This window comes from Anas acuta, chromosome 23 (genome assembly GCF_963932015.1).
Source record: "Anas acuta chromosome 23, bAnaAcu1.1, whole genome shotgun sequence".
Lineage (NCBI taxonomy): Eukaryota > Metazoa > Chordata > Aves > Anseriformes > Anatidae > Anas > Anas acuta.
In genome coordinates, this window is record NC_089001.1 from 7075155 (window position 1) to 7101122 (window position 25968).

Sequence of the window (25968 nt, forward strand, 5' to 3'; positions counted from 1 at the left end):
TCCCTCTCACTCCTCGCACAGTTGTCCCTCCTCAACACACGCGTGTGTGACGCATGAGTCTGTGCCTGTTCCCTGCCAGCAGTGATGCTGAGATGTGCAGGAACAATCCTGCCGACATCCCATGGAGCTGCCCTAGTTATCCCGGCCCCAGCTGTGAGTGAGCGCAGTGCCCTGGTGAGCCCCTGTCATGGCTCTGCTGGGGAGGAAATAACTAGATTCAGAAATAATGCAGCAGTTCAGGCTCCTACGGGCCAGAACGGGTGCAGCCCAGTAATTAAAGCCTAGATATTGGAGATTAAATCCTTTTGGGCCATCCAGGCAGGCTTTCTACTGGCTGTGTTTAATTACTCTGCTGCTTGCAGCCCTGCCTTTCAGAAGTGCCTGCGCTAGGACATCTCCTCCCAGGCCTCCACCGCTAACATGGGTAGGTGATGGTCCATCCTGGGAGGCAGGCAGTTTTCCCAGGTGCTCCTTTTAAATCCTCCCATGTCTTTCTTCTCCCCCATCTCCTTCCTTGTTCTGAAGCACTTTGGGTCGGCCAGGCCAGGTCTGCCCTTGCAGATGGACCAGCAGTGGAGTGGGAGGGAACCACTGCTCCGGGAGGACTGAAGGAAGGTTCACAGCCTCGGGAAGCCTCCCCTTAGATCCTCAGCGATGATTTCCCTGCACAGCCTCCTTGGATCAGGCTGCTCCATTTTCTCACTGCACATTCCTCTGTGGCTTTCTCCCCAGGCAGGGCTTCCAGGTGCGTTGTGTCAAAGCGCTGCTCAGAGGTACCTTTGACTGGTGCAAAGGAAGCAAGAGGGCTGGAGGAATAAAACTTCAGAGGTTTGAAGTTTCCCTTTTGGAACCGAGGGTTTTGCTGCAGTTGAGCCGGAAGCAAGCTGGTTTGGGCAAGGCTTCCACCAGAGTGAGCCGTTGATTTTCAGCCCACCTGACTTGAAAATTGCTGCCCTGGGTGTGCAGGTCGACATTTGCCTCCGTGGACTTGGACACGTCCCGTGGTGTGCTGTGGAGTGCCTCGGTCCCAGGCTCTCTTGAAGGCTTTGCTGCAGGCAGGGCGCGTGTTGCACCGCAGGAGAGGTTTGGGGGTTTTCTGTTAGCTGAGAAATTAAGTCAGCCATTAGCACCCGTCTCCCAGCTTTCTGGGTCACCTGTCTGCTATTCTTCCCTTCCTCTACATTTTTCCCAATTCCCACTAATGCTGCAAGCTCTGGGAGAAAATATCCCCGAGGATGCAGCACCTCTACAGGGTGCGGCTCCCCCCAGCCCCGGCAGCAGGACCCCCTCTCCTCTCCATGCCTCCATCACTGCGCTGAGAGCACCCTCTCCTGTCTCAGCTGCCTGCACTACATTTTTCCAGCTTGCTTCCCTCTCTAGAAGCTGGTGTGGAGGCTCCCTGTCACACTCTGGGGTCCCAAGCACAGGGTGAGGATGGGGGTCCGGGAGCCAGCACCCACCTCTTGTGCTGCTGGCAGCAGCACTGGAGGCTGCGGGGAGAACCAGGGGCATATTTAACTAAAACCCATTTCTAGCAGAGGTTTGCTATAATTACTAATTAGATCTGGTTATAATTATCTCTCTCTGCAATCCCATACCTGCTGCAGAATAGCTCTGCTTCCTCCTAACAATTAGCAGAGAAAAGTCTTTTATGATGCACTGGGTGATTGCATTGCAATCGCAGCCTCTGTGGCAAACGCTGACTTATTAAAGAAGGGCCGATATTTACAAAAGAACAAATTAGGCTAAAATTAACTGGAGTAAATTAAGAATACCAGGTTTTTCATCTGTCTCCCTTTCTTTTTTGCCTCTGGGTTCGCTCCTAATGCTCCGTGTTGATTGTGTCACTTGACGGACAAAATGATACTGAAAGTGGTGACAAACCATCGCCCGGCTCCAGTCTGCCCCTGTGTAAAACCAGCCTTTCCCTCCTGTGCTCCTCCTGTCTCCCACCGCCCCACAGTGCTTCTGCTATGGGGCAGGGCCCACCCCACATCTTTGTCTGGGCACTGAAGCTCTGGCATTTGCAGCCCCCTTTAATGACGGAGGCTCTGCCTGCACTCCTCTGCTGCGTGGCAAGCTGGCTCAGAGCACCTATCACAGGCTTCCTGCTCGGGGCGTAGGATTTCTCATCGCAATATCAAGGGGGGTGGATTTCCCCCAGCGATGCTAAACCCAGCACTCGCTCCTACTTACAGCGCCTTAATAACTCCAAAGTGACTTACAAAGTGGCAACGCAACGAGGAATGTGGTGGGTTTTTAATAGCACTGGGCCGTACAAAATAATCATCAGATGATAAGTTGGACTCAATGATCCATGTGGGTCCCTTCCGATTCAGGATGTTCTCTGACTCTATGATATGAGGCTTTTTTTTTTCAGCTCAAACTGAACTCCTGGTGACCGAGCGTGATTTCTGGGAATGTTGATGCTCTTTATAGATGTCCAGCCAGTCAGCGATGAGGAGAAGTAGCAGTGGTGTGCGATGGGTCACATTTGCTTCTCCCACATAGGCAGCTGAATTATCCTAATTCCTAATTATCCTAATCCAGAACCAGAGAAGGAGAGCAAGTGCTTCCAATTCACATCACACCCGAATGTCTAGAAGAGCTGGGAATCAGCCAGCTACATCCATGGGCTGGGCCAGGATGTCTTTCCTGAGCGCTTCCTCATCCCTTCAGCAGCCTTCTTACACTGAAGGGGAAAATTAACAATGCTCCTTGCTTCAGGGACCATGCCTCCTTGCAAATCATTTTCAGGATCTGGCAAGAATGATTTTTTTTTAATTGCAAAAAGCACGCAAAGGGTTGTTGGGAAGAGGAAGCCATTTCAAGCTGGGTTTCTAAACCAATTCAGATCATCCAAGGCTCCATGGAGGGTCTAAAAGAGGAGAAACCAACCCCACTCCAGGCACAACAGAAGCCAATTTTTCCTTGCCCCTTTTCTCAGCCCACCTTTGTATTCACATGGCTCAACAGAGAGTTAATCAAATTGGTAGAAATAAGCCCAAGGCAGGAGCAGCAGCCTTTTTTCCATTGTAATGAATCATATGTTGTCTTAACACACCCCTGCTCCTTTTGCTGCTGTCCTGACCTCTCCGCGATGCTGAACACCCTGTTCCTGGTTCGGATCTCCAGCCAGCCTTTGTAGTGCATTGTCAGCCCTAATTGCCTTCTGCTCAGGCCCGTAGCATGTACAGGTCAGCGAGGCTGCAAGAACAGAGCAAAGGAGGTTGTAGGAATTGCTGTATCAGTCCCTGGCTTTTCAGGATGCTCACAGCACCGGGCACCCCACAGAGCTCAGTGCCGCACCTCTGCAATGCATGGGGATGGCTCTGGGAAAGAGGGGATGGTGAAGAGCAGTCAGGCTGTGCCATCCCCATTCCATCTGGGGTGCAAGACCATGCTTTAGTTGCAGATGAATAGCTGGAGAAGTAATTACAAGCTAATTACTGGCTGAGGTGGGGTAGGGATGGCAGATGGGCTTGTGTGGGTCCCTGGGGGGTGACAATAGGGTGACAACAAAGAGGCTGCACTGTGCCTGTGCTGGACCACTCCTCAGTGGAGGTAATTCAGAACTTGGAAGGACGCTTTTGTGCTTTGAGGTCCCTAAAGCCCCCAGGCCAACAGGGAAGGAGGGAGGGAAGCCCATTCTCTTTGCAAGCTGGACTCCACCACTGCAGGCTGTCACAGTGCTTGTTTTGACCAGGGAGTGCTGTGGTTTAGTGACCAACATCAGGGCTGAGGTGGCAGTTGTCCACACAGTCCATGTGTGTAGGTGACTTGGGACTCGGACAGCAAGCCCTTTGTGTCCCTGCTCCAGCAGGACAGCTCTGCCTGCAGAAGCTCTCTGAGCCTCCAGCACAGTCCTGTCTGTATCTCCATCAAGTGTCCGTGCTCCCAAAAGCCCAAAGGCAGTGTTCATGGCAGCCCAAAATTTCCTACACAGATCGGGTCTTTTCTCACTTGCAAGGCTGAAAGTGAGGTGAAGTTGCCAGCACCCTGGCACGGGCCATGGGGTGTTGGCCTGGATAGGGTGCAGCAGAGGGGATGTGCCCTTGGTGGGCTAAGAGAGAGCACATGCTGCCCAGAGCTGGGCAGCCCAAAATAAAACCTCCTCCGTGTTTTCTCTTCACAAACAATCCCCAAACAGCCTCTGATGCACGTTTGTCTGTTTACAGATGTATATAACCTTTTTTATTTGAGGCAAGGGTTTGTTTGTGAACCTGCTGCTTAGAGGCAGTGGGATGAATGCCATCGCGGGGAGGCTTAGAAACGGTTGCGCTGCACAAGAGGCACTCCAGAGCCACATGTCAGGTCCCCAAAGCCTTGAGATGGTGTGAAGAAGTGAGAGAATTTCTAGCAAAAATAAAAATGCTTTGCTGCTGTTATTGGTGGAGTGTCCCAGGGTCATGTTCTGAAGCTTTGCTGTGCTGCAGACTAGAAATGTGTTGGCTTTCCTTTGATGAAAGGCTCTGCATCTCCGCTGTTCAAATGGATTTAGGAGCTGGGCTGAAAGAAAAGTGAGAAATGATGCGACAGGCGCGGTGCCGCTGCTATGTGTTCAGTAGCACTCAGCTGCAGATGTTCGCTGCCCATCCCTTCTGCCCAGCAGAAGCCAAGGAAGATATGTCTTCTCCCAAAAGACATCAAAGCCCCCAAAACCTCTCCTGGAGGGTGGATGGACCCTGTTCTGGGGAGGGAAGAAGCAGGCAGGTGGACATCTACGCTCCCTTCCCCCTCTATGGAGTGATTGTTTCACCCAAACTGTAGTTTCTCCCCAAAAATGCCCAGCGCTTGCCAGGCACCACCATCCTGGAAGCAGCACAGGGCTCATGCCCACAGGCAGTGCAAGAACAAGGCAGGTTGTGCTACATCCAGCCCCGTCTCCCTCTGCAGCCCCTTCCTGTCCCCCTGCTCTGGTGCAACATGCGCCTAATGAAACAGCAGCAGATGTTCCTTTGATTTCAATGTACTCAAGACTTGAACCCAAAGCAAATGGCATTTTGCATCCAGCTGTAGTGAGGCAGCTTGGTGGCAGTCCCAGGATCTCCATTTGTGGGTTTCCCGCCTGCATCATAGGGGTGAGGGCAGCTCCGTGCTTCCAAAATCATCCTGGGGCTTTCCCAGAGGGTTTCCCACCAGCTCTTGGGAGCAGCCTTGCTCTGGCCCTACTGAAAGTCCCCTCAAGGCATCATTGTTGTCTGCAAGAGAGCATCACTTTGGCCTGGTGGGACTTTTTTTTTTTTTTATGTATTTTGGAGGTTCTCACAAAATGGAGTAATAATTGAGAAGGAGAGCAGTCGATAGTGAGTAATTCATCTGCCAGATTTAGCTTCACTTTCCCCTCTAGGATTGCAGCGAGCCAACTGCAATTTCCTGACCTTATCTCCTCTCTGAGTGAGTAAACAACAAACAAACTCTTTTGTTGCTGCCTGGAGTGGGTTGAAGATATTCACAAGCCAAGCTGTTTTTTTTGTCGCCAGCTGGATGAGACAGGACTTTCTCCTCTCCTGTGCATTTTGGCCACCTCAGCTCCTCTCCACACAGACTCAGAGACCTTCAGAGCAGGAGCCCTGTGTCTGGGGAAACCACGGCTGTGTCTCCTGCTTTTCACCACTTTCTGGTCCCTTAGGCAAAGGTGGCCAACCTTTCTCCTGCATTACATGGATATGTGCCCTGCGGACCCAAAACTACCTTTTGTCTCTGCCTGGGTGACTTTTCACACCGTTCTGGTGTGCTGGGAAAAGAAATGGCACTCCAGGCTGGAAAACGTGTGTAACATGCACCTGCCACTCACAGAAATCCATGGTCCCCAGTCCCCTGCCGCTGGTGTCCTGCTGTGCCACTGCATCCCCCGGTGATGGTGTGAGGATGGGCAGGACCAGCGTCCCATGGGGACAGCATGCCCTTTGTGCAAGCCCAGTCCGGGGTCTCCCATCTGGCAGCAGGTAGAACTTTGCTCCCATCCCTCCCTAGCCATCTCTCACCTACCTCTGAGCTGCCTTTCTGCTTCAGAACCTCATCGATTTTTCAGTTAATTATTAGACTTCACTCCCTGCCGACTCCCGCCCCGACATCATTTGGGTCCCTGTTTTCCCACCTTTCTGCAGCTTCTTGCCCACCCTCCATCTCCCAACCTGCTGCCCCCAGGCCAACCCACCCTGCCCATCTCACTGCCTCCAAATTCTCTGCTCAGAAGAGAGAGGCGAGAGAGGCTATCTTCAAAATGAGGTTGGATTAGATGATCTCAGAGGCCTCTTCCAACCTAGACGATCCTGTGATTCTGTGAAAATTGAGAGTTCATAAAGTCACGGCTTTCCAGAACATCCATGGAGCTTAGTGACTTTTCTTTCAATCACCGGCAAGTTTACCTGGAGTAATTTGTTGTGTGAGTCAAAGTTGGCAAACAAAGCTTTGGCTGGAAGAGGACAGCAGAGGGATTTGCATTCGAGAAGGAGTTCACACATTTCATGTGAGCTTTCCTGAGACGAAAGGTTAGGCATGGGAAATCCCAAAACATCTGTTTTGACATGTGCCAGGCATCCCCTTTTGTTCTAAATCAGCACTTTTTGTTTAACAAAGTTGACCTAAATTTCTAAGAAGCTCAGAAATAACCAGAATGGAAAGCAAGACACTTCCAGCCGGGTGCAAAGCTCTCCAACCTGCCCAAAGCACATCTTCCCCTTTCTGCTCCCAACAAAATCCTCTCTGCTCATGTTCCTTCCCCATCCAGCACACCCTGAACTTCTCCTTTTGGCTGCTGAACATCAGTAGGCACAAAAACATCGCCCTTGCACACCTGTCCCAGCGCATCCAGCTGCTGACTCCAATTCACAGACTTCACTCTTCCCCATCTCCTTTTCCCCTTTCTTTCGCCTCATCGCCTGACCACAGCCGAGGGTGAATGGCCCAAGTGATTAAAACCGTAGGCAGCAGAAGGGGGACTTCGATGGATGCTTTTGGTAATGCTGGTAGCATCTCTATCTGTGTGCCCTGCCAGGGAAATCCATCTTCTGCTGCACCAGAGCTATGGCAGTGTAATGGGGGCTCTTGCAGCCCTCCGCACGTGTCCTGGGACACACCTACAAAAGCCGTTGTTGTCTTTGGCCTTATCAAGAAGGCATCCAAATCGTCTCAGATGCTGGAGCATCCCGCAAGCCTTGCCTCAGGGCTCCATTGCTTCTGTTGATTTTTTCCGTTGGCATTTACTGTTTTCACCAGCTTTTATTAATACCTCCGGGAGCTATTTGTGGGTCAAATTAAATGAGAGCTGTGCTCAGTCTGTTCGGAGAGTGGGAATGATGTGAAAGTTCTGATGGAGCCCCTCAAAACAAGGGTCCCCCAGGGGATGGAGAGCTGGTACGCCGTCAACAAAAATAGCATCGCCTCGCAGCTTGTCCTGTGTCCTCTGAGACTGCTCTGCCATGGCTGACAGGGGTCGTTTTTGCTTGGACCTGTGACAAAACTGAGCTCAGGCTTGGTGAGCAGATAGATAACTTGTCTGGGGAGCAGAGACGTAGTTAGTGCTGCGCCTGGCAGTAGTCACGTCTGCGGTCTAAGGAGGAGAACAGGCTTCGGGGACATGCTGCTCTCCAGCCCATGGCATTTCAGGGATGATAGAGGGAGGAAAAATATCTAGAATTAAAGGAAAAAAATAATAAGAAGGAAATAATGCAGCTGTTTCCACTCTGCTGCAGCAGCTCACAGGAGTTGTCACAGAGATCCCTTGTGCTCACTCCTCTTTCCTCGCCTCATTTCCCAGCTCAGGCCAAACCCACACCCATGCTCCGCCAGCCTGGCTCCCAAAGAGGAACAGGATTGTGATAGTCCCTGCCACAGTATGTCCCCTGCTGACAGGTTGTTGCTTTTTTGCTATTGAGTTCTTAATTAAGAAGGAATAAAATTCCACCAAAGCACACATTTTCCCTGAAACACTTCATCAGTCAAAAAAAGAAAAAAAATCAATAACCTATTTAGGGAAAAAAAAAAAAAAAATCATGAGCAGATTTTGGACCAGCCCTGAGTAGTATGTTGGTGGGAGAGAGAGGGGCAGGTCCCAAACCTCCTCCAAGCCTCCCCAGGGTAGTGGCAAGCAGAGGACACTCCTCATCCCACGGCAAGCGGAGAACTCCAGTACCTAATAAATTATGTTCTCACCTCGGTGAGCCTCGGAGCACCTCTCACATCTTGATATTTTACTATTAACAGTTGTCAAGCTGTAAACTGCTCATAAAGAGAACATCCTCAAGGTTCAGTTTATCGGGGGGTGGCAGGGAACCGTAACGTGCGCTTTTCTTCCGTGAACATCGGGGTCCAGCTGGCGTGATGGGCTGGGAGGAGACTGCTGCAGGGAGGATGCAATTAGCTTGGCTCTGCTCTCCGCTGCAATTGCTTTGGCTCAACTGGCTTTGTTATCTCTTCCTTCATGCCATTTCCAGTCCCTTTTCTCTTGGCTTTCTTCCTTTGTTTGCCCCACCATTTCTGCTGCTGTTTCTGCTGGGCTGAAGCCAAGGGAAGCTCCCCCCTGCCTTGCCAGGTGCTGCCCAAACGCACCCCAGTCTCCCAGGAAGGGAACACCTGTATCTTTGTGCTCCTCTCCAGGAAAACACCAGGATGCAGCAAACTAGCAGTCAAAGCCATTGTCCTCAGGGTTCTTCTGCTGTGTCTCTGAGCAAACACCAGTTCCTGCCATTGCAACCCCATTTTCCTCCCCCCATCCAATTTGCAGGCTACCAGCACAAGCTGAATTAAGGGGTTTGGTGCTGTGGGGACACGCTCAAAGGAGGCAGCTGAGAGCGAGCGGCAGCCGGGGGGAATGCCCTCCAAATAGAGGTTTGGATTGGGTAATTTATCTTAAAAAGGGGATCTGCTAACAGTGTATGCAGGGCTGAATGATCTCAGGAAGGGATTCAGGGCAGGAGGGCGGACAAGGGCATTTGAAATTTGCGGCTGGGAGACCAAACCTTTCCCAAACCGCATGTGACTGAGCTGTGCTGCGGCTGATAACCGGCTTCCGAGGGGGCGAGACATGTGTCAGTGCTGGGAACATTGCGATTGATCGTGGAAGGGCTGTTCTGGTTTCCTTCAAAACATCTGTCCCCGGCCAGCGTCAGAGATAAGGCACCGCCGTGCATTGATCAGCCCCATCTGATGCTTCCCAGCTTCATCCATAACGATTTGCTCTGCCCTTATTGCTCTTGTGGCTGAAGGACAGAAGCAGAGCTGGAGCCAAACAAGTGTTGTGCTGGCGTGCAAGCTTGGCTAATCCATGGCAAAGCTGAAATTGGTCCCTGAGGGGAGATTTCAGAGTGGATTCCAGATTGGAGCAGATTCCAGTAGATTCCACAGGGCTGGTAGATTCCTGCCCCGTGAGACCTCCAGAATCCCGGCAAATGCCTGAGCCCCACCAGCGACACATTGTCCTTGTCCAGGTGCTACCCTGAGACCACCACAAAGCCGCACGTCTCCACCTCCTGGTGGTCTCCCTGCTGTGAGCTTCCCTGGGTTCCTCCTCCCAGCCACAGATCCAAGTGGGAACTTCCCATGCAAAGAGCATGAGGAAGAAGTGCAGCCCATCCCCACCTAGGAACAAGGTGCACAGCACCCTAAAACCCTGCACACCACTCTAAAACCCTGCATGCCACCTCATCCTGAAGTGAAGGGGGGTGAATCATCTTCATCTTTCCCAGTGGCCAGATCCAGGCCTTTTGCCCCCTTCCCCAGTGTGGGGCTGTGGTGCAGGAAAGCAGTGATAACTCGCTGCTTTGCAGGTCGGACATGATTTTAGGGAGAGCATGTGATAAAGCTGTGGCCTTTAGGAAAGCATGGAGAGGAAAAGACAAAGCATCCCTTCACCTTAAAAAAAAAATACCCATACCCAAAGCAAAAAAAAAAAAAAACCCTCTTCAAATTGCATGCCTGTGATTTCTCCAAAAATGACAGAGTGGCTGGCATCTGCGGGAGCAGGCAGGGCTCCTCTCTGTCATCCTGGGCCAGCTGAATGCAAAGCTGCAAATCCCATCTGGGCCAGGCTGAGGAATGGCACCGGGCAAGGAGAGGTCAGAGACCAAGCAACGGCATCAGCTGCAGGGCTGCAAAAGGGGCAGCAGTGGTGAAAATCAGCAGGAGAGCTGGAAATACAGGTGCCTTTCCCTTGATACTGGGATGGGTCCTTCCCCTGCAGCCTCATTGCTTTGCAGGTTTGCAGGCCGGATCGTATCCCAATAATATCCCAGTAATTCCATGGCACCTCCTGGTTTTGCCAGAGCAGCATCACCCGGGTGCTGGGCTGAAGCTCAGGGCTTCAGGATTGCCCCTGCAAAACTGGTGACTGGTGAGGTGGGGGTTTTATAACAAACAATAATCCCCCTTTCTTTTTTAAACAGTTTGAAAACAGATGACATGCGGGAAAAATAATGAATTCAGGTTTTCGCCGGCTCTCTCTGATCTGTCAGTCTGCACCCAGGAGCTGTGCTGCTGGGGAGGAGGAGGAGGAGGAGGAGGAGGCAGAGGAGGCAGTGGGTGCTGCCCTACACCATGTGGATGGGGACGTGATGGTGCCTCCCTGCCAGGAGGAGGCTCAGGCACATCCTGCAGCAGAGGGTACCACCAGTCCCTGCGGGGCTTCCTCCTGCGTTTCTGTCTGAGAGGCGGTGGAAGGTGTCTGTGGCAGAGGAACATGCTCAGGGAGCCCCCGTGTGTCCCACCTCTGGTGTCCCTCGGGTCATCCCTGGGCCTGGGGACAGGCACTGTCTCCGAGACAGCTCAGCCTTGCCCAGCGGGTGGCACAGCGGTGGGGACACGGGGCCGAGCCAGCCGGGGTGACTGCAGTGTGACTGAAGCAAGCCCCATGGCTGTGCCTCAGTTTCCCCTCGTTGGGATGAGTGCTGGCCCCACGCTGGTGCAGGCGCACGTCAGGGGATGCCAGCAGTGAATGGGTATGTTAGGATGGTGAGGAGGGCACGGCAGATAACTTTTCCTCTCTCCCTCCCTCTGTCATTCCCCCAACACATCTGGCGTGCCTGACCTGCCTTCTTCCCTGGCAGGCAGAATTGGAGCCATTACTCACTGTCACCACGGGTCACACTGCCACCTCCCTCCTGAACACCCTGCGGCTTATGGCCAGCCAGTCTGAGGGCCAGGACAGCTCTTCTCGGGGAAAAGCAAAGCAAAACAGCCCAGCACAAAGCCCCGTGCCGTGGAGAGGCTCAGCAGGGCTCAGCAAAGATGCTGGGAGCTGGGGCTGGGCTGGGCAGGAGCCATCCAAGCAGTGCCTTGGTCAGGGGGAATTGCACAAGGAACCGGCAACCCTGATACATGTGCTGGGATTATGTTTTCTTTTCAACTGGAGGAGGAAATTTCAAGTTTCTTGCTCTTCGTGCAGAGAATCTTTCCAGTATGCAATCAATACTGGGCCAGCTACCTGCCGGCCTGCACGGCATCAGGCTGTTTATTAGAGCTCAGACAGGTTTGCCAGAACTTTTAATTTTTTCTCATATAAAAGATTTTTCAGTGGAATACAAATGCCCACTTAGCCTGTGTCAGATCTGTTCGTGTTTCCTCCAGCAGCTCATGCTGCCCAGAACCTGCTCTCACTTCCAGAACTTTGAAATTTGGTTTAATTCCAGCATGATGGAAAAATGCAGTATTTAAAAATTGAAAGAATCTGGGACTGAAGATCCCTTCGGGCTGAAATAGCCAAGTGCCCCCCACAGTGGCTGCCCTCCCCGTGCACCGCTCAGGGCTCTGCAGAACCTGGGCAAAACCAGGGCTGCGAAGTGCCCCAGGGCTGGATGGACCTGCACACCCCAGCAAGGTGCTGTCCCACCCCACAAACCCAGCCTGCTGACCCAAACCAAGCTGGGAAATGCAGGGCTAGATGAAAACTGAGATAAATAATTAGCGGTAAAAAAAATGGTATTTGCACCATTTGCCTCCTGTGAGGTTTTTAATGTGAGGGGGGTCTGCGCATCGCACTCGGCTGCTGGCAGATGGACAGACAGGTGCAGCAGGAGAGAAACAGGGATGTAGGGTGTAGGGTGTGCGGAGCTGTTGTCCTCCTGGCAGGGGTCTCCATGTCCCTGTCCCCTACGTGGGATGGAGAGGCGGCATCACTGCTGGTGCCTGCCCACGCTCTCCCAGCTCAGACACACACACACGAAGTGCCACAAGACAAATAGGACCGAGAAAGAGATGCGCTATTTAAACTTTCATAACTATTTTTCTCCCTTGCTCCCCTTGTTGCTTTTGATTTATTTTTTAGCGTGTTTTCCCCAGGCTGTGCTGGTTGCCTGCATCTGTTTCCTCTCCTCCTTCACTCCGCAGCAGCCAGGCAGCTTTCAGAGGGCACCCACGAGTGCCCCGCATTTTTCAGGCTGTCCAGAGCCCCGTCCCATCAGCACCCGTCCCAGAGCCCGGCACAGGAGTGAAGTGGGGAAGGTCGGAGTCATTGGGGTACTTAGCACAGGGGGAGGATTTTGTGCCAGCTGTTGCGTGGAGGGCTCCTGCCTGACTGCCAGATGTGCAGGAACCCTCCGAGCTGCTGCCCATCCATCCCACGCATCTCAGCAGGGCCAGAGGCTGGTGGCACATGGACGGGGCTGAACGCTTTGAAGCAATGCCAAGGTTTGCACTGTAGCCAGCATGGCCCCTGTAAATTGGCAGTGCACAACATGGGCTGAGGTTTTTTTTCAGTAGAGCTCACGTAGGGAAAAAGGACACAGGCGGCTTGGCATAGGTTGTTTTCCTCGCAGAAGAGCTGAGCCTCATCCTGCTGAGCAGCTTGCAGACAGAAATGGTCTGCAGGTCACAGATGTAAGGATTCACAGGAAAATCTGTCTGGTTGTGCTTCGAGAAAGGACTCGGCCCTACAATTGACTCTGTTTGCAGGCTCAGAGCAGTCTCTTACTCTGTCGTGTCCTTTTTTTCCTCACCTGCCAGGCTTCTCATCTGCAAAGGAATTGCAATCCTATGTGCATTAGGAAGGGGAGAGGTGGAGCAGACAGACATCATGAAGGTTAAGGGGAGGATGCAGCTGCAGTCCAGGATTAGGTTTGCTCCAGAGCTCAGGTCACCAAGCCCTGCAGTTTTGCCATAAGCCTCATGGCAGTGCTGCCCTGAGAAATATAACCCTCAGCAGCACTCAGACACGGCAAAATCTCAGCCTTTAAGCATCGGACAAAACCTCAGAGGCTGTTTATATCCTTCCTAGCCATGAAGAGCTGCTGGAAATCTGAATCCTAAATGTGTAAAGCCTTGATAAATGAAAAGCTGAACATTCATGTAGCTGTAAGCTGCTCTGCAGTGGTTTAGGTCTTCACAATTTGTATTCTTCAGGCTTGATAATACAGTGAGACCCCAGGCAGTCTGCTGGAAACCTACTGCCAGAAACACAATCTCTATAAGGGGATTCTCTTATCCATTGTAGCAAGCTCCATCCTAAAAGCAGTTTTCTAGCCCCTTTTCCTCCTCTTGGGAAGCTCTTCTGGATATTTGATCAAGCAAGAAACCATCTTTCTTTCCCAGTGCCCAAATTTTCCTGTTTATTCCCTTGTTTTCTCCCAGCTTCCCACAGTTCATCCACCACAGCCAGGCGTAGTCTCTCCCAGCCTTCACTTTGCCAAATGAAACAAGCCGATCCCATCTGATCTCACCTGGTAGGAAAGCAGCTCTGTCCCTCTGAGCAGCCCTCCAGCCTCTCTCTGCATCCTCAGCCCAACATCCACAAATGTGGCCAAACCCCTCTGCGACCCTACCAGCATCTTGCAGGGCAACACCAGCAGCCTCTGCAAAACAGCCCCTGGCGCTCTGGAGGACAGGCATCATCCTCCAAGAGGAGGCAGCCCCTGCGGTCATCAGGACATGCCAGTCCCAAGCAGATACCAGAAATGATACAGCAGCTAATTAACTCATTGGTTTGCTGAATGTATCATCAACACCAAGACAATTTTCAGAGTTGCCCCAGCAGTCTTGCTACATCCCTGTTTTGGAGAGAGACAGCACCTTCCAGGGGAGGCTGAGGCCAAATCCTGCTCCTCGCCAGCCAGCAAACCTGGTCTCAGAACACCCCAACAAGGAGCAGAGGTTGGATTTGCAAAGGAAAATACTCTTTGTGGGGTTTGTATTGCAAAATATTCCACACAGCAAGCAGCTGTATGCAGATCAGGACAGTGCCTGGGTATGCTCACCCAGAGCACGTGTATTCTGATGCCCTCATAAGCTTGACTTGTCTACAAGAGGCAAACATGCCTCTTTGACAAGCCTGTGAAGCAGCATCTGAATACACAAATGCTTCTGCGCCAGAGCAAAGCTCCCAAACCCTCCAGCCTCCACCAAAGGTGGGCAGGCTCCCGGGAAGGTGGTGGCACCCCCAGCATGGAGGGCGAGCAAAACCCCCATGGGGGCTGGGAGTGCTTTTAGGTCTCCACTGTGTGCTTGGACCCTCAGCTTTGGGGCTGGCAACCACCTCCCAGTGGTTTGTGATTACTAAGAGCATCTTCTGGCCACTGTTGTTGGTCTAGCACAGGAGATGAGCCCAGAGCGTCGGATACTGCAACCCCCTTAGGGGAGATAAGCAACACATGAGCAATCTCTTACCCGAGAGAGGTGTTCACACTCCTTGGGGGACACTCGTCTCACATCAGCCAAACATTTCTTCTGATATATTGCTCAGAGCAGTCCTCAGGGGCCGTTCAGCAGCTGCCTCTCCATCCCGGCAGCTGGGTGGCCGTTCCCCACCAGGGAGCATTCAGGGTTGAATGTTAACACTGTCTGGAGAAGAGGCTTCTTGCATCCACAAACCCAGCAGTAAGGAGGTGCCAGCAACAACAAAAAAAGCAGCCAGTGTTAATTAGGAAGAGGTGCTGGCAGCTAGAGGGCTTTTTTTTTTTTTGCTTTCTCTGCTTGCAGAAGAAGACTTCTGCCTGGAGGATCCTGTTATCTCAATAAATATTGCTAATAATCGAGCTCTGTTTGCTTGCCACAATGCCGTCCAGCTGTCTGACGGCCAGGAGTATTTAGAGACATCTATGTTATTTCTTAGTCAAAGCTGCAGTGTTAGCCTAGGGTATCAGTTCAGCACTGAATAATTCTGCATGGTCTCATTGATTAATCATACGATTAAAGCTTGCCGGGTAGGGCTGTATGCAGGAAGGCCTCTAACTAGCCAACTAATTGAAGAAGTTGCTGAGTGCACAGCCGAAGAGCAGCACACATTTATTCATATTTCTTTACGTTGATGTGCTGTAAAACACCCATCTCCCAAAGCACTTCAAAGGGTAAGGAGCGGAGACCCCAAGCTGTTTGTACATACCCAAGCAGCCCACAGCTATGGAGAACAGATGAATGCCTACCTGTGGGCTTCAGAATATTCAGCAAACCCTGTGTTTTGACAGAAACCCATGGTTTTGAGGAGGGGAAGCTTGTCATGTTGCTTCCAGAAAACTTTGTCCATGGTCAGGCAAAGAACAGCTCCCCAGCTCGAGTCCTGAGTGCACAGTGAAGAGGAGGAGATCTGCTGGGGTCTCCTCCCACCCCAGGAGGTCTCAGTGCGTTGTCCCTTTGGAGACCAGTCTGGGCTCATCCACCATGCCTCATCCACCTCTCTGGCTTGTTTCAGGTCTCATGGGCTTGAGCCACCAATGACAGCCTGTGCTTTGCTCACCCAGCCCTTTTCTTTTATTCCCTTGTTAAGTTTTCCAGGCATGTAAAGGTTAACTCCCTTTTCTTTGCTGTCAGGAATGAAAAACCCACAACCCCAAACAACCCTTCCTATTTATATCCCTGCGTTAATCAGAAAGGCTAGCACTTCTACATCTACGTGATTAAAAATTAGGAGACCGGATTCTGTAGTGGTGCCTTATAATAACAACCAATCCTGGGAGCACAGGGGATGAATAATGGATCATGGCTCTATGCTACTGGCTTCTTGCTTCCCCTTCTTTCTTCCTCTCTTTTCATCTTCCATTCTTCTCTTCCTTCTCCTTTCCCAGGCTGGAGTTTGAGTGGGGAAGGCATCGTCATCCTTCATTTTGCAGAAGTTAGAGCTGTTGAGAGATATTGCTGATTTCTATTCATCAGACCCTCTCTTCCCCAGCCAGATCCCCTGGTTAGTGAGCCTGGAGACAATCAATAATTCATGGCCACATGAATAACTGGGGGATGATAACCACTTGCTTGGGAAGACATAATCAGGACCTATTCTCTCCCTCTCATCTCCTTCAGCAGCTCCCCAGGTCTTGCTGCTGATCCAATAGAGTGAAACAGGAGCAACACAGGTTAGGAAAGGCTTTCTGGCATGGGGAAGTCAGGTGGTCCCATACATATCTGCATGGGGTTGTCCCCTGTCCTGTCCCCCTCCCCAGGTTTCACTGGGCAGCTAAGAGGCAGCTGCACTGCTTTGAGGGGAGCCTCTGTGATGCCAGAGGCTGCAAAGGGACACTTCAGGCTCCAGATGGTAGGAACAGCCAGGAGTATTAAACAGCCCCCGTGAAAGTCCCTCCGTTTAATTCTGAAAGGCTCTTCAGAGCAAGGCTTGTGGGCTGGGCCTCTTCCCAGCTCCACAAGATGAATTTCCAATATTTCACAAGCTGAGGTCAAATTCAATTAGTAGCATCAGTGAGGGGAAAAAAAAACCTACTGAGAAACATGTATTTTTTTTTCTGAAAACAATATAAATGAATTAAATCAAATAGCTGTTTTTTTAAAGTTAAAATGCTTCTTTAACAGCTAAACATCATCAGAATGAAGAAGAGTTGTCCACATTCTCATATTCCAGGGGCTGACGCATCTTGACTAACCCAAAACATGGATTTTCACATTTTTCACTCTTGTAGCCTGAAAAATGTACATTCTGGATCCATGTAGAAAAGCTTTTTTTCCTCCAGTTCTTGGGTTCCACCCACTGAGCTGAAAAATCCCATTACTCAAAGCGCTTGGCAGATGCGTATGTGACCAGCCTTGTGTGCAACCGGCACATCTGCCTCGCCTGCAAATCTTGTGCCGACGCGGGCAGCCACCTTTGAGTTGTCAGAGAAAATAATCCCCTTCCATCTCCCAAATTCGGCCCATGCTGGAGGAGCCAGCAAGGAGTTTTGAAGACTATTCCCCAGCCAGCAGCTCAGGCACAGCGGCAGAGCCCTGCTCGGGGATCTCAGGGCTTTGGCGTTGTGCAGCTCAGCCCAGTGCCAGCCAGCTCGGAGAGCACAGCCCCATGACAGGCAGCTCCATTTTTGTGGAAAAAGGGCATTTTTCACCCAGCAGCAACCCCTCTGCAAGGATGGAAAGGGCAGGAGGCTCTTGCAGGTGCTTTACCTTCCTCTGACCTGGGTCTGGAGCAGCAATTTTTCTCCACCCTTGGCTAGCATGAGCTCCTCTGCTTGGACAGAAAGGGCTGCAGTGGGGAAGCTTTTCCGCCTCTGCATTTCTGCTGGTTTCCCAATGCTGTGCAAGCCCCCAAGAGCCCAATTTCCCACTGTGCTGGTGGTGTTTAAAGATGTCAGGTTTCACAGACTAGACACCAAAAAATCACCATGCTCAGTATTTCTTGCTTCTTCATTTCCATCCCTCTCTGGCACAAAGCAGGAATGTCCACGGCTGCAATGCCAGTAAAGCCATGTCCTGTAATGAGGATGCAGCCTCACACAGGCTGTCAGACCGAGACTGTTTCAAAGGCAGGTTGGGATATTAAATGTCTCCTCAATACCTCCGGCAAAACCTGCTTTCGTGGAGGGAGATGCTTGAAAGACATGCAACAGTGAGAGGGAGTCTCTGACCAAATGGGAGGAATTTCACCTTTTGCGCAGCCAGAGGGTGGCACAGAGGATGACTGAAAGCAAAAGGAAGATGAAAGCTGGACAAGGAAGTGCTCAATGGTCTCTCCATCCCTCCGTGACCTAAAACATCAGCCAGTTTCTGCTGCTGTAGATCAAATCCGGGGCAGAGCCCTTACCTGCAAGCCGTCCCACAATGTGATGGGTGGCGGGCTGCTCCTGTCCCCATCACACCCCGCTGGAGGTGTGAGAGGTCCCAGTCCAGTCCTGGAGGTTTAATGCTACCGAGTGACCTTGCCTCCTTCATGCCATTGCCTTGCAGTTCCTCCAGACGACCCCATCATTATGGGGGGACCCATCATCAGCCTGAGAGCAGGAGACCCCCTCAACCTGACCTGCCACGCAGACAACGCCAAGCCAGCTGCCTCCATCATCTGGATGCGGAAAGGAGAAGTTATCAATGGAGCCACCTACTCCAAGGTGAGGCAGGACGGGGTGGGGATGTGCACTGTGCTCTTCCTTGCTTTGGGAAGGGCCTGGGCTCCTTCTCACAGCCCCAAAACAGCCGGGGCTGTGCCTTCAGTGCCAGAGCTGCCTCGCACCCCACATCACCCCGTGCAACCTCCAACAGTCAGGAAGATGTCACTGAAATAGGCTCTGCTTGGCATTTGGCTGGCTTTCTGTACCCTCACATAGCTTCTGAATTACCTGGCATCTCCCCTCAGGACCCCACCTGGGTGTCGTGCTCGTAGTGCTGAAGGAGCAGAGCCAGCACTGCCCTTGGCTGCAGCAGAAGCTCTGAGGCAGAAGTTTTTTTGCAGTGACATATGTCCCTGCCTCTAACTGCAGTTTTCCATGAGAAATTGTCAGGGTTGTTGGCATTTTTTAATTTAAATAGAAAGCCTTTATTGGGTCATAAAGGAAAACATCAAAGAGCAATCGGCAGTGTACTCGGAATGGGTACCCACATGTTCTCCTGTTTATCAAAGCCTGATGCTCAGTAAGTGCTAAAGATTCAGTAACACTTGACATTTCTAATGAAAATTTCTAAAGCACAAAATTCAAGGCACAAAATGGGTCAGTTTACAGCCATTTGTAATGCAAGCAACTTCAAAGTTCAGAGTCAAAGGCATTCCTCTTGAGCTCCTGAAGATCTTTTTAATAAACATCTCACCCTCTGCTACCACTGGGAAGCCTTATCCCAGCTTGCTTGGAAGGGCAGAGGAGCCAAAGCATCCCTGTCCTCCCCCCTGCTGCCCCACAGCACCCGCGGACACCTCAGCTGAAGCTGAGCTGCCCCCTCATAGCTGGTGGGGACGAACAGAATTGCCCCCATCACCCTGTGCACTATGCAAGAGGCAGCGCTAATTAAAGCTAGAGACAGCTGACCTCGCCCTCTCTTAATTCAAGTGAAATTAATTAAAATCCAGGCCTTTGACATGTGATTGTTTGTAACTTATTCCATCCACACCAAGCCTTGCTCTGCACTGCAGGCTGTGCAGACCTGGCTGTGGGGAGCCAGCATTTCCCTTTCAGACCCCCAAGCAGTGGGTAGCAGAGAAGGAAGGGTGTCTCCTCTTTGTTTTTCTTCAAAATATATATTTTTTTGGAAGCCTTTTAGAGCTGAGCTTTCAGGCAGCAGCTTATCTCACATGCCACACAGACACTTCCATGGCATCGAAAGCAGCTGTCGGGGTGGTTTGGGTGGCAAGCCCTGCTCTGCAAGGATGTCGGCCCCTTCTCCAGGGGCAGAAGTGGTGGTGGCTGATCTGGGGATGTAGAACCCAAGTTTCTCCTGACTCACTGGAGATTTCCAGGTGGCCCTTCCACAAATAATTCCCTGCCGTGAGCAGGAAAATGCAGCTGTAGGGCAGGGCACGTGGAGGTGGTCAGCCAGGGTGGGCTGCATCAGTGCTCATTGCCTCAAGCATCACCACATCCACCCGTGCATGTACGAGAAATCCCAGCTTGAGCACACAAGCATTTCTGAGACCTTTTCAACCTTGTCACATTAAAAAAGAAAAAGACCCCACAGAAAAGCTAATGGGCAGTTTTAGCCATTTATGAAGTGGGATGTTTTGATTTGGGACATACAAGAAACCTCTCCCTTTTGAAGTTCCCTTTAAGACTGGGCTTCAGTTTTATTCTGTTGTTATTCTCTAATAAAATTAAAATCCAGCCCAGACTTCATTTGATCCAGATATTCCAGTCAACCAAGAAGACATACTGCTCAGGTTACTGATTGCCTGAAACCATTTGCACTGAGTGATAATTCCTTTGTTTCTCTGAATTTCAAATCCAACAGCTGATTAATATGCAGCCCCACTGCAGTCACAGCCAGGCATTAAGGATTAGCCAGATCTGACTTAAAAACCCCAAACCCTCACCCTGCTCTGTCTTGAAAAGGACAGGAAATGGTCCCTATGGCTGTAGGGGGTATTGTAGGATCCTGCAGGGTTTGACAGCTAAACAGAGCTCTGGGGTGCTGTGGGTGTGAGTTCTGCACAGGCAGGACCTGCAGTGCTCAGCCTGGTGTTCACAGCACCCTCAGCAGCAGAAGTGGGGCTGTTCTGCAGGGGAAGGACAGGCAGGGTGACAGCAAAGCAGGCAGTGCCCTCACCACCAAAGGCACAAGAAGGGTGGGTTTTTATGACCGTAATAGGGTCAGCCACAGTGCAGCAGTCACCAGAAAGCCCACAGAGATGAAGCAGGGCTGTAGCCAAGCCAGGAGATGAAGTCCATATCAGCACCCCCAAAATATGGCTTGAGCTAGAGCCGTAGTTTAAATTGTGGGATAGAGGCCCCAGATGAGGTTTGTCAGGATAATTAAGAGCTGTTGGGGCCCTCAGATCCCAAAGATCACGTTCTAATAGGTCTTGGTGCTGCTTCTGTCCAGCTTCTGGGCTGATGGTATCAATTTGTCAGCACTACTCCTTGCCCACTGCCTGACGGATGTGCAAGCCTATAGCAAGAGGGCTACATCCAGCTGAGCCCACATGATGAAAACATCAGTCTCACTGCTGTCTATTTATAATTCAATAAAGTACTTGCCTTACATGGTGAAGAGAAAACTTGGAGGATACAGACTTAAGAGAGAAAAACTGTTTGGAAATCCCCAGAATTGGCTGGGTGTGTCCATGGCATTTGCCATTATTATCAATGGCTGGGTGAAGTCGTGTTTCTGGCATTTCTGGTCCCTGGAGGATGCTGATAAACCAGAGAGGGGTCAGAGAGTGATTAAAAGGTTGAAAACCGTGCAGCATCTTGAGATGCTCAGAGGGCTTGGTCAGTCTGGTTTACCACAGACGAGGTGACAGGGTGACGTGATCACAGTCTATAAGGACTTAAATGAGGATTAGGACTTCACTGAGGATAAGGCAGGGCTCCTGCTCCAGCAGATCAAAGCTGCCCGGGATCCAGCCCGTGCTGCTGGCAGCAGCTGCCCCCACTCACACATCCCTGCACAAAGTGCCTGGGAGCTGCAGCCCAATCAGCCCAGGCTGCTTCTGCACCTGCCTGGTGTAGGTGCCGCATGTGATGGCAGGCTGGAGAAGCTGGTTGCCTTATCTGTCCCCTGGCTCCCTTTTTCCCAGGCCAGGGGTGACATGCATGTCACCGGAGCTGCAGCTCTTGGGTCTAGGCACAGCAGGGCTGGAGGGAAGCAGATGTGAGTGAAGTGCCCAATTCCAAGGGAAGCACAGCAAAATGTGTCTGTGCAATTCCCCTAAGGGCTCTTGGTAGATTCCAGCCAGAGGAGCTGTGATTGTAGACTGCTGCTTGGCTGGCAAACTCATAACAGCAAGGCCTGGCTGTGTGCGTGACTCTTGACCAGGGGAAGGGGCCACTTTCCTGTTGGAAGCTGCCTTTTCCATCTCCCTATCTCCCCTCACAGACACTTCTCCGCGATGGCAAGAGAGAGAGCATCATGAGCACCCTTTTCATCGCCCCCTCCGACATTGAGAATGGGGAGAGCATCGTCTGCCGCGCCACCAACAAAGCCATTCCCAGCGGGAAGGAGACCTCGGTCACCATCGACATCCAGCGTGAGTACCTTAGCCACTGCAGCCCCATGTCACTGCAGCCTCCCCGCTGCCTCCACCGGGGCCGCCAAGCTGGGCGTTCCCCATCGCTGGGGTGTCCTGGTGCAGAGAGGGCAGAGGCACGAGGGCTCATCTCCCCTGAGCTCCCTGGGGCACCTGATGCACACAACACCCAGCTGCTTCCCAGCTTTTGCATCTTGTGCCCATCTCTTTGAGCCGTGCACTGCCTGGCTGGCAAGCATTTCTTGGACAAATACGTGTTTCCAGGCTTGCAGGACTAAGTTTTTGTCTTGTTCTTCATCTAGATAGCACATTAGACACACCAAAGTGCTCTGTGAAAGCCCTCCCTCCTGTGACATACAGCTGGTGTCAGTCACCATCCAGCAGGGACAGGTGTGTGGGGAGCAATGTCACTTCTCTGTAAAACCATGAAGGAAAACCTCCCTTCCTCAAAAATTCACGTTTCACAGATCTCTCCCCTCCTCTGCAATAGCTGTTGCTTTCAGGCACATCCTGACCTCTCTCCAGCCGGGCTTCATTTGCACACACAATTCCTGCAGCTGTATTTACCAACAATTTGCAAATGCAGGGTGTTCAATATTAGCATGCCAGCTGCTTTCCAGAGTCCAATTAAAACTGCCTGAACAAACTCAAGCACAGCAGAAAATTCACCATTTAAGACTCCCAGCTTTTGCTGCCGGAAGATTAACAGGCTCTTGGGTCGCTCTATAGCATGTCCTGACAGAACCAGCCAGATAAAATGAGATAATAGCATGGGTTATTTCACAGCCGGCAAACAGTTACAATAGCTGGAGATGTACGCACGTTCTCACAAACAACGCAAAGCCGGAGACATCATTACACCGTGCTGTACAGTACGGGGCAAGGGACGTGAGCTGCATCCTTGATCCTGATGGGATCTACTCTGAAGAGAGGAAGACCAAATAAAGAGCACCAATTTCCACTTCGAGCCATTAAATACTCCATGCTGTGAAAGTAATAATAATAATATCCTATTCAGCTATTAAAAGTATGTTGTTCTTAATGGGGTCTAATGAGGATATCAGTTTCCCAGGGCTGGATGGGTGATGGAGGGATAGAAAAATGCCACGATGGATTAAGCAGCCTGTACTATGCAGAAGCACCCAGGCAGGATTTTTGTCCTCTGCAGGTGTATGAGGTGCTTGCACTCGTGGCAGCAGGGAACAGCCTGCTTCAGCTGATGCAAAGCGCGAGTTTGGATCCCATCAGTCTCGTGGGCACAGGACCTGCCTGCCAATCTTAGCCTCAGCAGCAGTGAAATAGCTGCGTCATAAACACTATCCCCTTAAAAAAAAAAAAAAAAAAAAAAAAAAAGGCAAGGGGAAAGAAACCAAGGAAAAAAAAAAAAGCTGGAGTCTGTAATGGAAACACTAAGCGACTCCAGCTGGAACATCTGTTCAATGTGATTTCTGTTCCACCAGCCACATCAAAGTCAGCCTCCTGTGAGTTATGCGCCGAACATCACAAGTGGGATTAAAATCATGTTTAATAGTTTGATATGCCATAAACTATTTATATTGCCAGAGCCCAGTGGCTCTATGGAAATTCACATCCAGCGTGCCGGGATGGGGAGGAGCAAGGCTGTTGCTTATCCAAAGCCATTTGCTCCAAGCCTCTGCACACACATGTGTATTTGCTCATTTTTACACCTTTGTTTGATGGCAGGAAGGGATTTGACCACATCCATATTTTTGCAGGAGGTGGCAGTATGAGAACAGAAGTGGCAGGTCTGGGGACCAGGGTGACGAGCAACCCGCAGGCCACCTCGCTCCGCTGGAGGTGCTGTGCTGGTCCTTGCAGCGTTGCAGCGTTTTGTTCCTATTTATGCCTCTCATCGGGGAGCATGAAAACCCAGATCTGAAGAGGCATCAGAGCCTGCTTTCAGCTCCTAATCCCTGTTCATTCACAGCTTCCGGAGCCCACCCCAAAAAGGCTTTTCCGCCCCGCAGCGATGCCAGCCCTCATTTTGCAGGTGCTGAGTTAGGAGGTTTGCTGACGGCAATGCGCGGTACCTGCACCAGCCAGCACTTTGCATGCATGCTCTCCTCCAACTCTGATTCCATCTCAAATTAATTACAAGAAGCCAGGCAGGAATTATAATTGTAAGCGCGTGGAATTACATCCTGATGAGTTACAATTTGTGTCTTTTTTTTCCCCTAATATACCCCCAAACACGCTCGCACACACAAACCCACGCTCTTTGCAGCACCGACCGCCTCGTGGGGAAGCTCACCAGCCTTACTGCAATGTTCGGAAGCCCAATCCCATTTGCGAAAGGGAAGATCAAAGACTTTAATTCATTTCCTTTGCTCTTTTTCTTTTTAATCTACATTTTTTATTTTGAGTGCAAGGAGGGAGCTGGGCTCATTTTAATACAAAGAGGCTCCTCTGTAAATCGTAGGCACAGCTACTAAACCATCAAACAATGGGGAAGCTACTAAAGAGAAGTGTGATTCATACTTAACAAAGGAAGGTGATTAGCTGTTGTTGTATAACAATGGGGAAGTGTCAGGATGCCTGCAAATGAATTAGGAGCACACTATATATCTCTGGGCTGTTATGTTAGTGAAGCTCATTTATATTCCCAACTGCGCCCATCTTTATTGTCATTTGAATTGCACATTTTAAAATGAGATTAGGGTAAATTGAAAATACCTATAATTTCCCGTCATAATTTCCCATCAAAAAGGCAGGTGGCTCTGCTGGCGACAAAGCAGGGCTCTGGCTGTGTAAATATCACGGGGCCAACAGAGGTGGGGACGCAGCAGAGGAGGGATGGCCGCACTTTGCAGCGTGGTACCCAGCGCTGCAGGCAGGATCAGAAGGGTTGGGGACAGAGAGGAGAGGTGGTGGTCAAGCTGTTGTCACCTCTGGATGCCCAGCAAGAGCCTGTGCCTTCAAGCAGAGGTGCTGAGCTGGTGCCAGAGAGCCCCATCTCCCCAGCAAGACCCTGCCCCTGTGCTTGGGGGAGGATGCTGGCAGAGGGAGCAGTGGCAGGGGAGCTTTCATCCCTGGCTGGGCTTGATCTTAGAGGTCTTTTCCAACCTGAGTGTTTATGTGGTTAACACAGCAGCGCTGCTCAGGCTTGTGTTAGAGCTTTGGCTTCACGGCATCCAAGCAGCACGCTGACCATCATCGTGCCACCCCAGCTTGGCCTGGCTCCCAGTAAAACATCCCCTCACTGCCTTTGTTTTCCCCTCAGGGCACAGGTGTCTGTGAAGCTGCAGCATGGGAGGGATGCTCCAGCTGGGAGAGATGTTGCTGAGATATTTAAGAAGAGGAGAGAGGCAGCAGGTAGCAGATAGTTTAGGATGCATTTTTGCATCTGCTGCATTGGACTCATACCTTAAGGACAGGGGAGCCCCTCAGCTCCTCTTCACAGTCCCAACACAGCCTGAAGGGGTTGGTCCTTCAGCACCATTTCCACTTTCTGGAAAGCCTCTTGACAAGGCTGGAGTGGTTCCTCTAGCACTGCAGTGTCTAACAGTGGCCTGTAACAGGTGCCTTGGCAGACAGGAGAGCTCCGAGATGCCACCTGGAGTTTTTTTCTTCCCTCAAATGAGGTCTCATTCTTCAAACCTAAAGCTGGATGTCCAGCACCTCCTCTGAGACATCATGAAAAATTAAAACCGCTCTGAATATTCTTATTATCCACCACAACACTGCACCCTTTTCTCTTCTCACTTGCTTTCATCCGTTCTCTTCTAAATTTTGTTTGCTGCTAAAGCACACAGAAGCTTATCATGTAAAAGTAGAAGAGAAGCAGAGCAGCAGCCAAGAGAACCGCGAGGCCTGTGACACCAATAAGGACTTGGCAGAGATGATTAGGCTGATGAAAGAGCAGAAATGCCACTTTCAAGTTAGCGGGTAGACAAAAGATCGTCATTACGCAGCAAGATATTGAATGGGAACTTTTCAAAGCAGGCGAGTTTATTCCCTTAAACGGGAATCAGAGCCTGCGCTAATGGCTCTGAAGTGAGATGCTACGTCCAGCGGTGCACGTGGCGTGGCGGCAGGGAAGGAGCTGGGCTGCAGCAAGCGGGAGAGCATCCTGGGTTGGAGGAGGGATCGGGTGCTGCTGAGGAGCCAGAAAACAGCTGTGGCTGCTGTCTTGGTGG

At 51.1% G+C, this 25968-nt stretch overlaps 1 protein-coding gene across 3 annotated transcripts in view; it reads left to right on the top strand.

Moving 5' to 3' along the window:
• KIRREL3 (kirre like nephrin family adhesion molecule 3) overlaps nt 1-25968 on the top strand; it is a 321962-nt gene that overhangs the window by 254752 nt on the left and 41242 nt on the right. For all 3 annotated transcript variants that reach the window (XM_068659552.1, XM_068659554.1, XM_068659555.1), the window contains 2 exons: nt 18091-18248; nt 21661-21811. In XM_068659552.1, coding sequence (XP_068515653.1) covers nt 18091-18248; nt 21661-21811 — 309 coding nt within the window. The remainder of the gene's footprint in view (nt 1-18090; nt 18249-21660; nt 21812-25968) is intronic.